Source organism: Agrilus planipennis, unplaced genomic scaffold (assembly GCF_000699045.2).
Source record: "Agrilus planipennis isolate EAB-ADULT unplaced genomic scaffold, Apla_2.0 scaffold40, whole genome shotgun sequence".
In the NCBI taxonomy this organism is placed as follows: domain Eukaryota; kingdom Metazoa; phylum Arthropoda; class Insecta; order Coleoptera; family Buprestidae; genus Agrilus; species Agrilus planipennis.
This window is the reverse complement of record NW_020438938.1, coordinates 227557-246276: the sequence shown is the minus strand read 5'-3', so window position 1 is coordinate 246276 and position 18720 is coordinate 227557. Positions and strand designations below refer to the sequence as shown.

The 18720-nt window shown below is 32.1% G+C and overlaps 4 protein-coding genes across 5 annotated transcripts in view; 2 read left to right on the top strand and 2 right to left on the bottom strand.

Annotated features, from left to right (window-relative positions):
• Positions 1-36: 36 nt before the first annotated feature.
• On the bottom strand, positions 37-3252 carry LOC108740901 (lactase-like protein). The gene is made up of 9 exons (XM_018475418.1): positions 3218-3252; positions 3059-3165; positions 2746-3000; positions 2353-2673; positions 2203-2297; positions 965-1267; positions 644-778; positions 475-578; positions 37-406 (listed from the first exon to the last, which is right to left on the bottom strand). Exons 5-9 carry the CDS (start codon positions 2233-2235, stop codon positions 112-114), a joined length of 870 nt encoding a protein of 289 aa, XP_018330920.1. The 5' UTR covers positions 2236-2297; positions 2353-2673; positions 2746-3000; positions 3059-3165; positions 3218-3252; the 3' UTR covers positions 37-111.
• A 1753-nt stretch (positions 3253-5005) lies between these two features.
• On the top strand, positions 5006-9523 carry LOC108740900 (myrosinase 1-like). The gene is made up of 10 exons (XM_018475417.2): positions 5006-5284; positions 5352-5455; positions 6619-6873; positions 7403-7723; positions 7780-7874; positions 7960-8259; positions 8658-8792; positions 8856-8959; positions 9045-9189; positions 9309-9523. The coding sequence occupies exons 1-10, from the start codon at positions 5232-5234 to the stop codon at positions 9339-9341; spliced, it is 1545 nt and encodes a 514-aa protein (XP_018330919.1). The 5' UTR covers positions 5006-5231; the 3' UTR covers positions 9342-9523.
• A 1106-nt stretch (positions 9524-10629) lies between these two features.
• On the top strand, positions 10630-13795 carry LOC108740897 (myrosinase 1-like). The gene is made up of 9 exons (XM_025974437.1): positions 10630-10741; positions 10797-10900; positions 11864-12118; positions 12202-12522; positions 12579-12668; positions 12759-13015; positions 13199-13333; positions 13397-13500; positions 13566-13795. Exons 1-9 carry the CDS (start codon positions 10689-10691, stop codon positions 13753-13755), a joined length of 1509 nt encoding a protein of 502 aa, XP_025830222.1. The 5' UTR covers positions 10630-10688; the 3' UTR covers positions 13756-13795.
• Positions 13796-14054: 259 nt separating this feature from the next.
• The window catches only part of LOC108740896, a 6175-nt gene continuing 1509 nt past the window's right edge, over positions 14055-18720 (bottom strand). Inside the window, exons 2-5 of one of the 2 annotated variants that reach the window (XM_018475410.2) lie at positions 18041-18453; positions 16132-16338; positions 15063-15299; positions 14055-14619 (exon numbers count right to left, since the gene is read on the bottom strand). In XM_018475410.2, the coding sequence (XP_018330912.1) occupies positions 14196-14619; positions 15063-15299; positions 16132-16338; positions 18041-18168 (996 nt within the window). In that variant the 5' untranslated portion in view covers positions 18169-18453 and the 3' untranslated portion in view covers positions 14055-14195. Of the gene's footprint in view, positions 14620-15062; positions 15300-16131; positions 16339-18040; positions 18612-18720 lie in introns of those variants that run through there. The other variant, XM_018475411.2, reaches the window with a different exon arrangement.

The window sequence follows — 18720 nt, the reverse complement described above, 5'->3', positions numbered from 1 at the left end:
CTTTATCATCGACGTTTATTTTATCAACCTTGCTATTTCAAAATAAACAAATAGAGAAGATCGAAAAATAATAATAACATGGAATATTTATTTTATGTCTTGTTGTCTGTTTTAAATTTCTATTTCTGGTATATCAGGAAAAATATTTTCAATAGACGTAATATTATCATTAACGACATCTATTTTCTTCTTGATGGTCTCCGTGGTGACTTTAACTTCGGCATCACTGTCCTCGTCGTCCTCCAAACCGTCTAATTTTTCGGGAATAATAACAATGCCTCCAACGTTTGGCCCATATTCGATATGCCTTTCTTTTGTTAGATATTTGACGAATTTCGCGGACAACTTTAACGTCCTGGTCCTGCTGGTATTGTCAAAATCCACATGGACAACACCGTACTTCAAACTTGAATTAAAAAATACAATAGAACAATAAACGTATGCCTTCATAAAAACCTTAAAAGAATCGCTTACTTGTACCCATGTTCCCATTCAAAACCGTCTAAGAGGCTCCAAAAGGTGTAGCTCGTTACCAAGACACCATTACTAATAGCATCGAGTACCGAACTTAAATATTGCTGATGAAAAAGAAAAATTTGCTGCTTCCTTTCATATAATTTCAAAAGTTACGTGAATTACCTACCTGAAAATATGTTATTCGTCCCGTGTCCTTCAGGGTTCCAGAATCAGGATAACCGCTACCGGTAATGTAAATTTCTGGACTATTATATCGATTGTGTATGTACATTAAGATATTATACATACCCCACGGTGCAATCTAAAAAATATTCACCTAACAAAACTGCCCAACAATTATCGTATATATGTAACACGAAAAATTGAAAAAATTTCCTAAAAAATGGTCCTATCTGGATCTTTTTCTTCTCAACAGATGTTACATTCCTATTAACTTTCATGTTGATTGTATTAGTAGTCCACTTCGTAAGGTCAAACCTGAACTCACGCTATACGATCCTATAGGGGTCCTAGGCCACGTGTTGTCGTAAAACTGACTAATATTCATATCGTGCTTGAATGACGGTGTCGATATTGGTATGATAGCTCCTTCGCTGGCCAGTAGGGTCTCGTCGTGAGTTAGACCGAAAAAGTCCGAAGTTCCTTTTATAAAATTAACTTCATCTTCTCTAAATGTAGGCAATCTCGACACGTTGAATCCCTCGAGCGCACTGCGATACGCAATTGTGTTTTTCATCACCGGAGGATAATCTCCATTTTTTGAAAAAATTGGATTGGCAAACCAACCTAGCTGAAAATCAAAAGGTGAATTAGCCCTCATCATCATAAGGTCGTAAGTCCTAAGACTGATTGGCTAATCTTCATATTTCTCTAAAAGTAGAACAGCCCACATCCTATATCCTTAACTATTTGCGAACAATAATCTAATCTTGGTCCACCTCTACCCCTCCTAACTCCCGTTTCTGCCTCTAATATGTCTCTGACTAACCCTTTATGCCTAAGAAGGCGTCCTACTAATCTATCTCGCCTATTTCTTATTGACTTCTATAGAGTCCTCTGTTCTCCTATTCTATCTAATACGTCTTCATTTCTAACCTTCTCTATCCACGGTATCCTCATCATTCGCCTGTAACACCACATTTCGAACGCTTCTAACCTTTTCTTTTCTTTTCTGCCGCGTCCACTGTCCATGTTTCGCACCCGTAGAGCGCCGTGCTCCAAACATACACCTTTAACAACCTTATCCGAATTTCTAAATTAACCATTTGCGAGCATAGAAGTGACTTCTTTTTATTGAAGACGACTCGACCCTGCATTATCCTATGCTTTATATCCCTACTACTCCTTCCGTCCTGACTTATCTGACTTTCTAGATACTTAAAATCAGCCACTTGTTCTAATTTTTCGTCTCCTATCTTTATATTCGCTCTTTCCCTACTTTTTCTTCCCTTGCATACCAGTATTTTTATTTTACTTTTATTTATTTTCATACAGTACTGTTTCGTCAATACTGCTTCCATTTTGTTTAACGTTATCTCTAACTTCTCCTTGATAGATGCTAAATACTGTTATATCATCTGCATACTAATATTTTGCCCCTGTGTATCTATCCCTACAGTTGTACTGTCTTTAATTCTAAAGAGTAGCGGGGACAGTGTGCATCCCTGTCCTAACAAGTCCTAACAAATAGATTTTCGTCTCGATTATTTCGCATATTGTACCCACATAATATTGCAAGCCTCTTTCAGCAGCATCCATGTCCGCCGATGTTGAACTATTAGCCTTTATCCAAGGAGCATTGATAGCAATTCCAATTTTTCCTATAAATAACGAAATAAACCATCAAAAGTTTACTGCTAACATTGTAAATGTTACCAGCATGTTTTTCTCTGTATTTAGTGTCGTATATATGCCAAACTTTCGCGTGAGCCTTGAGAACATTGTGACCACACAAATAGTTAGCGATACCACACTGATTGTATCCCGGAGCTTTTTTTGCTTGACCATATCCTTCCTCACAAATCCTGTAAGGATCGTAAAATGTTATCCAAGTTGAAACAAGATCTCCAAACGAATCGAATACTACTCTCGCATAATTTTCGAATTCGTTAATAACCGACGAATTGGTCCATCCACCAACTTCTTGTAAGCTTTGAGGAAGATCCCAATGATATAAAACCACCACTGCTTCAATGCCTAATAGAAGAAAATTTAACAGAATGAAATGTACCTAATTCTCTAAATTCTAATGTAGTTACAAACACTTGCCATTCTTTCTCAACAAATTTAAAAGACGATTATAATATCGGACTCCCGCCTTGTTTATTTTACCGGCTAAACCGTCAGGAAGAATTCTTGGCCACGAAATAGAAAGTTGATAGTAATTGACCCCTAAAGCCTTGACAATTTCAAGATCTTGTTTATATTTGTGGTAAGAATCGGCTGCAATATCGCCATTACTTTTATTCTCTATTTTTTCCGAAGCATTATGAGTGAAAAAATCCCATATACTTGGCGCTTTCCCTAAAAGAAAAACATTAAATTATCATTTCTTTAATTAAAACCGATAATAATCAATTACCATGATCGTTTGATCCACCTTCAATTTGATAAGCAGACGATCCCAATCCAAACTTGAAGGTATCCGGAAAGAAGTTTCTATTCAACTCATCTTGTCCAAACGCATTCCTGAGGAAGGAATAATTAATTTATAAAATAACAGTGAATTTTGTTTCCATACCATATTTGAAGCAGAAAAATAAGCAAAACATTGTAATTAGGAAACATTGTGTGAACTATAAAATAATGAGCTGAGAGGCCTTTTTATAAATTTTTGTGAACCGTAGTCTAATCGGAAAAATTCTTCATTCGTTGTGTTAACGCTGTTAGCAATTATTGTAAAACAATAGATGTTTTTTATCGACCGGTTTTGGATTCCAATTTCCTAAAACATCGCGTCTAACTATCGTAAGATTACATTTTTACATTTTGTGAGTGACCAAGAAATTTTTTTAGCACAAAACAAGGCCGGCAAATACACAATAACCTTTTAAATGTTGATATCGTTGTAGGAAATTGCTTTCTTGAAATTTTTGACTTGGTTTCACGTACAAAAAAATATAGTAAACTAAGGTCAACTCTTTAATTTCAATTGTTCAATACATTTTATTAATGAATCATTAATTTATTGATATTTTTTTAAGCAATAATTATTATTACCTAAGGAAAAAAACTTTTGGCTTTTTAATGCTCCATTATTATTATTAAAACTTTTATTCTTACTTCTTTATCAAAGGTATTTTGGAGTACTATAAAAGGCAAGAATTATTCAACGAATTTAATATAAGCGGATTTTGTAACAATAAAAAACAATGGTTATTGCTAATTAGAATTATATTAGGGATTATGATTAAGATTAATAAATATTATGTAGTAGAAAAAATACGCGTGTCTTTTATAGTGTTGCTCTTAATTTAACAGAATACTTGGAAATGTTATCAAATGTATACCTACTTATGTATTTATGATTGTAGAAATTCTATACCTCTCAAAGTATAGCAAGTAAAATTTATGTGTACGTTAAATAAAACTGTATGTAACGCAAAAATTACAATTTTCGATTGTAATTGACTTAATTTTCCGTAGAAATAGTAGTAATTATTAAGCAGCTTGTAATAGTCTCAATTTTGACATGTTTCTTTAAAAATTATTTCAAGTTTCTTAATTATTGCAATTAAATTTGTAATATCTATATCTGTAGATACCTAGTAAATTTATTTCTGTTGGGATTTAATTTTTACAAATTCGAGTTCAAATAGTAATTTTTATTATTTTCATTTCAATATTTAGGAAAATTTTCGTTTTTCATTTTCTCCGTGTAATAATTTAAAAATAAAAACAAACATTTTCAAAGAAAAACGTACTACTTCATTCATATTACGCATATAAAAGCATAATTATAAATCGTCTAATATAAAAAAGATATTAATAAATTAACTAAATCATGTTACTCATCATATCAAGTAAATAAAACATAAAAACCTTTTAAATTACATATGAAAATTACATAAAAAAGTTTCCCCAAAATTAAAAAGATAACCATATGCACGGTGTCCTTTGTAGATGATAACCACTATCGTAATTAACTTAACACTTGAAGTGTTACTTTATCGTGCAAGTATACACTTTCAAATCATTCGCTTTATCGAAATTACTAATTGTAAGTAAGTTATCTTTATCTCTAGCGTCCGTGATGAGATTGAAAAACAAAAATAGTGCTATGATTTCCAAACTTTTACCTTTTCTATTTTCACTATGTTTATCTAATATACAAATGTTAAATTTAATTAGGTGATAATTTTACCAGAAGTTAGACAAAACACGAATTTAAAATGCTATGAATAAAAAAGAACAGTATTCATACTAATTAATAAAAGAAAATTATAAAAAATTTTGGTGAAGGCTGGGACAATTTAAAACTAAGGCTACATATGAGCTATATTTTCCTTGTTAGTTTGTAATATAACATACAGACAACCCAACATGTGGCAAATATTACAATAATGATAATGTGACTATAGAGAAAAACTCTATACTACCTTCGATAACTATAAAAATTTGCGTCTGGAATATACAATAACAATGTAATTGCATTGCTTGATTTGATAAGATAATTTCGTTATAAAAATGGAAAATTAAAATATAAAAGGCAGATTTCCTTTGAGTAGGTACCTAAAGCTTGTTCGCCAGATGAAATGATTGGAAGTCAGTTCTTATTGTTATTTGTGCAGTTAGTGGAGTTACTATGGTAAAAAAAAATCTAAAAAAATAGATGGAAGGTTACAATGTTTTCCCTTTGATTTTCATATTTATAGGTGGTCTACCGCAATACAACTAAACCCTTCCCGCTTTCCCCGCGACTTTCTCTTTGGGACTGCAACTTCCGCTTATCAAGTTGAAGGGGCATGGAACGTTAGTGGTAAATAAATAGTTGAAATACTTAAGAAACTTTTAATGGTGGTTAATATTTAATATAAATGTGAAAATTCTTTTAATTTTTATGCATTATAAATTACCTCAAATTAATGAGGAAAATTTGTTGCTACTGTCACTCTCTCACTCTCGCCTTCGTTAAAAATTAAATGAATTTTCACATAATTATTAAATAAAAGTTATTAGGACTAGCAATTCTAGCTAGAAAATTGTCTAATTTTTCCTCTCGTGTTAGAACTGCTTACATTTTTTTATCTTATCTCTTTATTTAACATAATATTTGTTAAATTTTCTAAAGCAATAGTACATAAAGCATAAACATAAAATAACAGCAGAGTATGTTAATATATTTTTTTTTATTAGAACTTTTTCTCATTAATTCCAAATCTAACGATATATAAAAATCGCAATTTCAATTAATACATACGTAGGTAACTTCACTGTCTAATGTTTTCGGTCTAACAAAGCTGTAGGGTTTCTTTTTGAAATTAACGACTATTCTAGTTATTGTCGTAGTTAATGTGAGAACGCAACACATCATTTTAAAAGAATAAATACAATATTTAACTTTCTCAAATGCTTTGAATTGATGAAGAGGGATAAAAACAGATATCACACTCTTGAGTTCGGTTAAAAATATTTAATCTTGATTGACGAAAAGTTCCACTACACCAAGCTTATATCGAAATCAAGATCTAAAATATTAAACAAACGAAAATGTAAAGTATTTTTGTTGGTTCATTTATGAATGCTGACGCTGAATAAAATTAATAGCCAACAGTATAAAAAAATTTACTTATGAATAAAATGTCATGTTGTGTACTCAATATTTTGTAATTAATACTGGATCAACCCTGTTTGCCACGTTAAAATATCAAATAATTTTTAGACGTATAAATTTTATCGGCATTAACGGAAATTTAAGTCATATAAGAAATTATATAATTTCTACTAACTACTTCACAAGTCTAGAAAACAAAAGGGTTCTCTAATTATTTATCACTTACTACTGTAAATAATGTAATAAAGTTAATTACCGACTAGAACATTATATCTATACAAGCCTTTTTTATCTATTTATTATAATATGAATTACGCACTACCAAAAATATTTTTTTTTATTTCATCCAATGTTGTTTTGATTTTAAGGAAAAGGGGAAAGTATCTGGGACCATCTGACTCACAATTATCCATCGTTAATAAGGGATCAAAGCAACGGTGACGTAGCTTGTAATTCGTATTATAAAATGGAGGAAGATTTAAAGATACTTAAGGACCTGGGTGTAGACTTTTATAGATTTTCCATTTCTTGGACACGTCTCCTTCCTACAGGATATTCCACTTATATTAATAAAGATGGATTCCAATATTATAATAAACTATTAGATTTACTTAAGAAAAACGGTTAGTGAATTAGTCTTTATCTTTGGTTTGTTCGAGAAATTGAGATCTGTGAAACTGTGTAACTCAAAATTCTACATAAAACAATTACAAACCTAAAACGCTTTAGAATAGGGTAGCATCATCGGATTGGAAGCGCGTTCTATGCTTTTTAACTAATGTGGAATTTAATTTTATGTTACTGTTGAATTTATCTTCACATACCTACGATATTCGTTATCAAAAACACAAGAATCTATTTTCCAATGACTTAAAAATTGTTTCAATGCATAGGTACAATTTGTTTTCTTACCTATTGGCTTAATGTCGAAATTATGGGAAAAACCAGATAATAATCTACCTTTCCGTACAATCATAAAGAATAAAACGTTCAAATTAATTTATCTAAGAAGTTGTAAAACGAACTTCACGTCCATTAACGAAACAGTTTTATCTGATAAGATTTGAACCCTGAATTATCCATTTTTACTGGTGTCATATACGTGGATTGTGCGAAGAAAAACTAATTTTCTTACATATTTACTAATTTAAGATATAAAAGCGATGGTAACCATATACCATTGGGATCTTCCACAATCCTTGCAAGAATACGGAGGCTGGACGAATTCGTCCATTATAGATGTTTATGTCGAGTATGCAAGGGTAGTTTTCGAATTATTCGGTGATAGGGTTCACACTTGGATAACATTCAACGAACCATTTCAAATTTGCGTGGAAGGATATGGTGTGGCCGCTAAAGCACCAGCTTGGAACGATTCTGGTATTAGCGACTACATTTGTGGTTACAATCTACTCAGGGCTCACGCCAAAGCCTTCCACCTTTACAACAACACCTATAGAAGGGTACAAAAGGGTACGAAGAATGCGAACATCTCTTGGGATATTATCTATTTTTGTATGTCCTTTTAGCAAAAATTGGAATAACTGTTCAAGCACCGTGGGCAGAACCAGCCACCTCCAGCGAAGGCGATGTCCAAGCTGCTAATCGGCTGATGCAATTTTATGTAAATTAATAATTTAATTTCGCCAAAAACCCTCAACAGCTTTTTGAACATTTGTATTGTATTTTTAATTTGACAAATGTTTCAGTTCGGATGGTTTACGCATCCAATTTACAAAGGCGATTATCCCGAAACAATGAAAAGTCACATTGCCTTCCGAAGTGCTTTAGAAGGATACAATTCCTCGCGTTTACCACAATTTACCTCCGAAGAAATCGAATATATCAAAGGCACTTCTGATTTTTTCGGTCTCAATCACTATACGAGCATTATGGCTGCGGAATTGCCCTCCGATATGCCCGTGGTACCTGGAACATCCATCGCTAACGACATAAATTTGACCTATTACTACGATGAATCTTGGCCATCTGACACGAATTGGCTTAAGGTATTTAAACATTTGGAATTCGAAAAATTAATATTCGTACAAAAAAAAAATCGTAATAAAAACTCGAAAACAAAGACAATGTAACTGGTAGTATATTGGCATATATAGATATTTACTTATAAATATAGCGTTTCATATCTTTAATTGAATGTACGTGTATGTATAAGGGCATTACTTATTATTAATTATCAAGCACCTTGGAACTAATAAATTTGAAACCGCGATCTACATTTAGTGTCTGTTGACCAAAAAGAGGTCATAGTTTACAACATAACAAATGTTTATTAGAAATCCATAGTATTTATAAGGAAACTTTGTATTTCTTTTTCGTATTTTTTGAAAATAGAATTACAAGAAGTGATTTAATTCTTAATAAACATAAATAATCATTAATTAAGGTGGTACCATGGGGCTTGGAAAAGTTATTGCTTTTTATCAAAGAAGAATACGACAATCCGGATATTTATATCACAGAAAACGGCTATGCAGACCAAGGGACATTAAATGATAACACCAGGTTAACCTACTATAGGGTAAATGTTATTATTTTTCGGTATTTATTTCTAATTATGCTAATTAATAATGTAAACACCCAGGACTATTTAAATGCCACGCTGAATGCCATGGCACAAGGCGCTTCTGTTAAAGTCTACACCGCCTGGACTCTCATGGATAATTTTGAATGGATGGCAGGATACACGTATGCCCACCTAATTAATTTTATACAATGATTTTTTAAAGCTCATTTTGAATTGTAATGGGATCTAACATTTACTTTCTTGTAGTGAAAAGTTTGGCATTGTTCACGTCGATTATGAAAGTGAAAATCGTACAAGAACATACAAAAGGTCTGCATACTTCATGAAACACGTATTCAAAAAAAGGAGAATTACAGGATTCCGAAACAGAAGTGGCAAGCTCAAAACTGGAGTAAGTTGTTTAATTGTAACGCTATTGGTCTCTCTGTGGATCTAATAGTGTGGTACTATAAAGAAATAAACTCATTAATTTCCCTGTATTTTGTCACTAATACTCCTGTCCTGTTTTAGGATGGTCCGGAAGCCTTTTCCGTTTCCGAATGAAAATCTGCTTGTTCTTAACACATAAGTAGGAATCATCTCCCGTTACTACAAAAATTGCAATGTCTCCTGAAGCTCAGTTGCAAGAAAAAGAAATTAACTTATAGCTACTAGAAATACGAATTTTATTTACAGTTAAATTCAGATGAAAAACATTAACTTCAATAAAATTAATAAAAGATTTACTTATGATAAAACAAAATAAAATTTACCCTATATGAAAAGCTAACTTACCTCATGTAAATACATCGAATCTCATTTTCAAATATTACCTGCTACTAAAACTAAATCAATCTCTTACCATAGTTGAAGCAACTTTATTAGAAATAAAAGAACAATCTGAAACATATTATGACAAAAATACTAAAGCTTGATTCCCACTATAGGTCCGGTCTCGATGCGTTATCGATCCGATAAAATATTTTTACAGGAGAAACAATGAATCTATTCACACTGACGTTATCGCACCGGTTTCGATCTTATTACACTTCGATACTGATACATTTCAAAAAATCCCTCATCCCTCTTTTCTTTTTTCTTTGTTTTCGAACTTTTTTTCATGATCTTATTACACACCTCAATGACGAAAAAACTGAAGCACTATCAAAGCTGTAATGTGAATATGAGGAGATTTATGTCGGATGGAGAGCGAACTAAGAGCAGCTCCGTAGTGTGAATCGACTTTAATAGACATAACGCATAAAAATTACTTTTTTTTTAGATAAGCAATTCAAGAAAATATGATTGATTAAATCGAAGAATATTATATAATTTAATGTGACAAATAAGTAATATATCCCGAAATTAATAAGATAAATTAAAAATACGCTATTCTTTGAAGATCCCAAATTATAGACTTAATACATAATGATAACCAGCATTATCAAAATTAGTTTAACACTTGAACGGTTTCTTTATCATGCAAGCACGTTTCTAAATCATTCGTTTCTTTGAAAATATTAAGTAAATTATCTCTTGCGTACGTGTTGAAGTTCAAAAATATACAAAAAAACAGAATGGTAATTGAAAAAATAGTAGGTTAATAGCATAAAGTAAGAATTGAAACATCAAAGCTATTTAACATTCATGTCTTTATACAGGTACCATATGATATGTACAGACACAGCAACGATGGGTTCATAAAACTCTTCACATTCATCAGTTTCAGACAAAACACGCAACAAAATTTAGCAAACGATTAGAGTTTTATTAATTAAAATTTACTTTTGGAATATACAATGGCAATAAAGTTACATTGCTAAGTTTGATAAGATAATTGCGTTATATAAATCGAAAACTGCAGTATAAAAGCAACATTTCCTTGGGAGTAAAGCCTGTTCGGTAGCTGAAATGTTTGGAAGTCTGTACCTGTTGTTATTTGTGCTGTTGGTGGAGTTATTATGGTAAAAAAATTAAAAAAAAAATAGATGGAAGGACACAACGTTTTCATATTTATAGGTGGTCTATCGCAATACAACTAAACCCTTCGCGCTTTCCCCGCGACTTTCTCTTTGGGACTGCTACTTCCGCTTATCAAATTGAAGGGGCATGGAACGTCAGTGGTAAATAATTAGTTATTAATACTATCAATTCTAAACAGGAAATTGTCTAATTTTAGTTTTTCCTCTACTGTTACGTTTCTTTTTATCTTATCTCTTTCTTCAGCGCAATACTACTTTCTTAAAACAAATAAACTTTTTTTTACGTTAGGTTTTTCGGTCATTAACACCAAATCTAAATAAAAATCATCACATAATGAATAATTCTTTTTCCTTTAATAAAACTTTGTATGTATATACATTTTTATTTTGAAATTAACGAATACTTAGCTATTATTTATTGTTATATGCGTGACAACGACTCACATCATTTTAATAGAATAAATGCAATTGATAAAGGGGGAACAAAGAAAGGAGCAGATAAAAATAGACGTAATCACACGCATTAGCTTAGTCAGAAATAGTTAATCTTGATTGACGAAAAGTCGCATTTCTACGAAGACTTGGTCGAAAATATGAAACAAACGAAGATGTAAACATTTTTCGTTTATTTGCCAATGCCGACATTGGGCTAAATTGATAGCCAACAGTATAAAATTATTTATTTAAGAAAAAAACGTTAAGGTCATGTTATGTTCTCAGTGTTTTGCAATTAATATTGGATAAAAAACCTGTTCCCGACGTTATAATGTCAATTTATTTTTAACCATGCAGGTAAATTTTATCGAAAGTGAAAATTATTTTTTATTTTTTTGTTCGTAAGATGCTATAATTTATTGTTAAACCTTTTTATGACTTCAATGTTTCATATAACAACTCAGAAAATCTCTTTTAACAAGTCGTGTTCAGAGCGGTTCCCTAATCAATTGCCCCCTTACAAATAAACTAATAAAATTAATTGCTGGCTACCAATTAAGTAATAAAATATATCAATATAAACATTTCTTATCGGTTTTTATTATGAATTACGCACTGCCTACAAAATAACATTTTTCTTATTTCATTCGTTGTTTTATCGATTTCAAGGCAAAGGAGAAAGTATCTGGGACCATCTGACTCACAATTATCCATCTATGATAATAGACCAAAGCAACGGGGACGTTGCCTGCAAGTCGTATTATAAAATGGACGAAGATTTAGAAATCCTTAAGGACTTGGGAGTAGATTTTTACAGATTTTCTATTTCTTGGACACGTCTCCTTCCTACAGGATATTCCACTTATATCAACGAGGATGGATTACAGTATTATAATAGATTATTAAATTTACTTAAGCGAAACAGTATGTGTATTCATTTTTACCTTTTAAGCAATTTTATGTCATTCATTCGAAGAGAAATTAAATTTCCTATTTACTAATTTAAGATATAAAAGCGATGGTAACCATATACCATTGGGATCTTCCACAAGTGTTACAAGAACACGGAGGCTGGACGAATTCGTCCATTATAGACGTTTACGTCGACTATGCAAGGGTACTTTTCGAATTATTCGGTGATAGGGTTCACACTTGGATAACATTCAACGAACCATATCAAATTTGCAGAGAGGGATATGGTTCGGACAGGAAAGCACCAGCTTTGAACAATTCCGGTATTAGCGACTACATTTGTGGTTACAATCTACTCAGGGCTCACGCTAAAGCCTTCCACCTTTACAACAACACCTATAGAAGGGTACAAAAGGGTACGGAGAATGCGAACATCTTTTGGGATATTATCTATTTTTGTGTGTCCTTTTAGCAAAAATTGGAATAACTGTTCAAGCACCGTGGGCAGAACCAGCAACGTCCAGGGAAGGCGATGTCCAAGCTGCTAATCGGCTGATGCAATTTTATGTAAATTAATAATTTAATTTCACCAAAAACATTCAATAACTTTTTGCACATTTGTGTTGTATTTTTAATTTGACAAATGTTTCAGTTCGGATGGTTTACGCATCCAATTTACGAAGTGCTTTAGAAGGATACAATTCCTCGCGTTTACCACAATTTACCTCCAAAGAAATCGAATATATCAAGGGCACTTCTGACTTTTTCGGTCTTAATCACTATACGAGTGTTATGGGTGCCGAGTTGCCCTTCGTGATACCCGCGGCACTTGGAACATCTTTCGCGTACGACCTGAATTTGACCTATTTTTACAACACATCTTGGCCATCTGACACGGATTGGCTGAAGGTATTTAAACATTTAGATATTTATTTCAAAAAAAAATCGCGATCTACTTTGGTGTCTGTTGTCCAAAAAGAGTTCATAATAATTACAAGCAAACTTTGTATTTTTTTTTTTTTCGTATTTTTTGAAAATGGAATTATAAGAAGTGATTTAATTCTTAATAAACATAAATAATCATTAATTAAGGTGGTACCATGGGGCTTGGAAAAGTTATTGCTCTTTATCAAAGAAGAGTACGACAATCCGGACATCTATATCACAGAAAACGGTTATGCAGATCGAGAGACTCTAAATGATTACGCCAGGTTGACATACCATCGGGTAAATGTTATTATTTTTCGGTATTTATTTCCAATTATGCTAATTAATAATGTAAACACCCAGGACTATTTAAATGCCACGCTGAATGCCATGGCACAAGGCGCTTCTGTTAAAGTCTACACCGCCTGGACTCTCATGGATAATTTTGAATGGATGGCAGGATACACGTATGGCCAACTAATCGATAATATATTCATTTTTTAAAGCTCACCTTGTATTTATTTCGTTGTAGTGAAAGGTTTGGTCTTGTCCATATCGATTATGAAAGTGAAAATCGTACGAGAACATACAAAAGGTCTGCATACTTCATGAAACACGTATTCAAGAGAAGGAGAATTACAGGATTCGGAAGCCGAAGTGGCAAACTTAAGACTGGAGTAAGTTGTTTAATTGTAACGCTATTGTTCTCTTTGTGGATCTAATAGTACGGTACTATAAGGAAATAAAACCTCATACATTTCATTGTATTTTGTCACTAATGCTCCTAATAGTTGTCCTGTTTTAGGATGGCCTGTTTTTCACGGATGTTTTTTTCGATTCTGTATAAAAATTTGCTTGTTTTCAACGTAATTAACGAGAAGCCTCTCTCTCCAGTTACTAGTTTGATTAAATGTTTTTTAGAACGACCTTTAGAAATTTTGTTAATAAAACCAGAGGCTTATTAACAGATAATAATAACAATAGTAAAGCATTTTATTAACAAATAAATAAATAACAATAATAAAAAGAAACAACAGATTATATACAATTTTTATAACGTCTTATCACCTCATAAGTATCTGTTTATACAAGCGACAGATTATTTATTACACCTTTTATCGTAAGTATTAGAAAGATGAAATAGGAAAGTACCTAATAAGTTTTAGGAACTAAATATTCTAACTCTTGTATTACGATAGCCGTATTTAAAGTAAGCCAGGTAAGGACAATAAATCATAAGCCAAATGGACATCGCCTGCAAAAAGTTCAAGATGATCCTGCACCACTCGTATCTGAGATAATAGACGGTCCACTGTATTGAAACAAGTATAAATCCTTTATAGGTTTGTATCTGCTTGGCAAGGAGATTGTTGTTGTTGTTATTTTCCGAAACCAACATATAAAAGTACGTCATAAACCCGTCGACTTGTAATATCGGGTTCATCACCCACAGCCCCGTCAAGAGGGCGCTGGTCATTTTCAAAAAATTGGGATCCTGTTTGGAGACTTCGGGAAGAAACACCTTCTCCAATAAAATATTACATTTCTCGCGGATTTCTTCAAGTGTTCCAGTGCAAAGATTAAATCTAAATAGACAAAAATGCAAAAAATCAATCAATTATTAAAATCAAAGATAAAATTATCGGTAGTAAACTAAATGACAAATTTTGCAGGAGACATTATCCTTCATTGCGGCGAAATTTTAAAATTTCTACCTAACTTTCGAAGAAATAAAAATTTGGCAGGGTAAAAATAAGCAGAAATTGAAATTTTTGGAGCAACTTCGATAAGGAAACATTTACGCACAAAATTCATGAAAAATAATTTCTCGCGCCGAGACTGCGAGACTTGCCGGAATCCGCGCCGGACCGCGAACAGTGTGAACGGGCCTTTAACGGTAGACTCCATTCATATAAAAATAATACCTTTTATGCATCATTTATTAGTTAGAAGCAGATATCAGTAAATGGTGATATACCGCAATAACGAGTCATTAAAGTCTCAATTATTTATTAATATATTTATTTACCTATCTTCCATTCCCATTAAATATCCGACCACTCGCCATACATGCACAAAAGCCTCCAATTCTTCGTCCGTAGCTTTGTGTATGCCTATCATTTCAGATCTGCACAAAGCGAAGCCCATAAAGCCGAACTGAGTGAGAGCCATATCTTTTTGTGAAATTCTTGATAAGCCCGCTTTGCAAACCCTGCCACTTGTAGAATTATGCATACCCCTTACCAGTCGAACTGACTTCCACAATCTAAAAATTACTGTTAATGTTACTCTTGACAATTTTAATTTTAGTCGCCACAATTTTATAAAGAACAGGGTTTATCTTTGTAGCCTACTTATCACAAGTAAATTTACATTCCAACAAAAGACTTGAGCGCAATTCATGGACAGACTATCTACGATACATTTTTTCGGACTAGGTTTGAGAAGAACATTTATAGTCAAAATGCCTGGGAAAAGACGGACCAATACGCGCCTTCTCATGCCGAACCTGTCACACGAACCGTGACTCGCCGGGTTCCGCGCCGGACTACGGGCAGTGTAAACAAACCTTAATGGCAGTCTCCATTTCATATAGAAATAATACCTTTTATACATGATTTTTCACATAGAAGCAGATGTCAGTGATAAGGTAGGTAGATTGGTAGGACAGGCATAAAGGATTAGTTAAAAACAGAAACAGGAGTAAACGAATGGAGGTGCGTGTCCTGGTGTCCTGCCAGTCTTAGGACAAACAACTCTATGATAATGATGACCATGACCATGATGATGATGATAATACATTTTTGTGTCATCAAATAAGAAAATAAAAAATAGCGTAAGGTCGAAACATTTTTAACAAAAAGAAATAACTTTTAAAATATAAGTGACATTGATACAACAAGGTAGAAATCAGGTGTTCGAAAAGATCCATAGTAATTCTATTACCCTCATGTCTACTGTTCAAAGATAAATTTATTTGTAAAAAGTAGTTGATCGTTGAACCATAACGATCAAAGGAATTCTCTTTATAAAATTCTGACAAGTATACCTGAATATATTAAAAATTAAAATAAGTAGTAATTGAATGTTTTTCTTACTCCGAATCCGGTCTAAAATCTTTCCTGTACCAGACGTTCATATGGAGTATGGTGGCTACGTATCTTTTGTAAGCCTTGTATGGTGTATCGGACATGTCGGTGAACATTAATATTTTAAGAATTGTAGGCACACATAATGTCGCTATCAACCCCATTAGTTTGGCGAAAAATAACGAAAACAAATATTTGTTGTAGAACTGCTGGCCCCTTAAACATTTAATAAAGTTTCATCCTTCATTTTATCAATAACAAGGTAAAGTAAAACTACAAGAAAATCAAATGAAATCAAATTAAAAAAACCTAAAATGCTTTTTAGGAGAATATATTACAAATTTATCTATGCTTCATCCTTTTACAACATATCATCGATGAGTCTCAAGGTTTCACAGCAAATTACATAAAAAAAATGCTCGACACTGCAATAAAATACAATAACTTAAATGATAATCAATTTTTATTATTCTTGTCGCTTCTTCGTGAATATGTGGCTCGCATGAATTATTATAAAACCGTAATTTAAACTTTCGTTTTTATTTTTCATACTCGTATGATGAAGCAATGTTTTACATAATTGGTGTACTTACCCACCAATTACATTCACGTAGTTTTTTGTAATTTGTAACGAAATAGTTTGACCAAAGAACTTATTTTGCGTTTAGAAATCATTTTATGAAGCTGTCTACTTATTCGTATGCATACAAAATAATTATACTTATATTTTCGCTTGAAACAATGTTAGTGGACTACAAAATCAAGCTAATTTCTGCTTTCTCCGCTGTTTTCACACAATAATTTGATTTGAATAAAACTTTTTATGTTAAAACAACAGTTGCAACAGGGCGGAAAAACTTTATAAAGTGGAAATGAAATTTTATACAACAGGTACACCTTGCCTTAAAAGTATATAGGTGTACCACACTCTCTCTGCGGTTAATATATCGACTTAATTAGTAATTTATTGTTTAATATTATATGAAAAACGATAAACAATAAAAAGTTAGTTGTTGATTACTCAAGTTTTTTAAAACAAAAATTAAATCTTAGCGCTAGCGGACTTTTAAACTATTTATTTTATTGTAACTGTTCAATTGATATATTTTAATGATATAACTTTGTTTAAAGGTTATTGGTGTGTTTTTAATAAAAATTCAATAAATTTACATTCGGAAATATTAATGTAGTCAATCGCGTGGGTAAAATTTTTTACTTGTTTCACATAAAAATGCTAACAAAGCAACGGTCGGACAAGGAGCATCTTTTACTAAACTAATAAGCCACTGCACGTTTTGTCCTTGAAAAGTTCCTCAGGACTTGTGAATTATTTAAATAAATAACGATTAGAACGAAGTTTAAATAGCAAATTACCAAGTCGATGCACAAGAACAATATACAGAGTGAAAACATAATCATAAACATCTAAACAAAATTTCTAGAACAAAAGGTTGCTAAGGTAATAATCAAATATTAACAAAAAAAAATATTTTTAGCAACGCTAAACTGTAATATTCTATTTAGCTTACTGATAACTCTGTAGTAATTTTACATTAATTGATTAATTAACACGAAATCTCTAAGTATTTGCCATTTAAAAGGATAGGACAGAGTGAAAACATTATCATGAACATCAAAACAAAATTTCTAGAACAAAAGGATGCTAAGGTAATAATCAAATATTAACAAAAAAGAATATTTTTAGCAACGCTAAAGTGTAATATTCTATTTAATTAATTGATAACTGAATAGCAATTTTAAACTGATTAATTAATCAACACGAAAACTCGAAGTATTTCCCATTTGGAAGGATATTTTAGAAATAGATAAATACATAAAAGTTACAAAAAAAAATGTAGTGATAATAAATACCTAACTATCAAACTTACGTACTGATTAGAAAATAAGTTATAAATACCTTTTAAACTTTTCTTCGTTGTAGAACGGCGGTATGTATGTGGCATTTTTGAAATTATTGTTCGTTTCATCGCAAGATATTTTGGAACCTTCTGTGAGCAGCAATTGAATTTTATCCTGCGCGTTCATGCTTTCGTCTAAAATATTTGGATAGCTGCACCTATCAACCGATGCAACGAACGCGCTACTGATGCATTACGTTTTGCATTTAATCAATGCACCCACTATCAGTTTACATAAGTATCTCATTTAGGTACATGCACAACTGCTAATTATTATCTGAATGTCGAAACTCAACAGCGGTAGAGTCAGGTTGGAAATGTACGATGTAACACCTAATATACATTTCGTTGTTCATCACCATCGTGAAAGTTTCACCGCGTGTCCTACTTTAACATTTTGTCGAGGATCAAGCTGAAATAGCACAATATTATTGTCTTTAAAAAAGGTATATCGCTGATTACTGATCACTGGACTATGAAAAAGACGAGTCATCTAATGTCGCCAATGTTCCTTGTGTGCCATCAACCGTAATTGTACCCATTTTCACTTAAAAATTGGCAAAACAAAGATAAAAACATTCTAAAACTACCTAATTTACAATTTATGATGGAAACACAAAGGAAAAACTCTCGGATTGGTTCATCGCTGCATAAATTTTTAAATAAATACATAAATAAA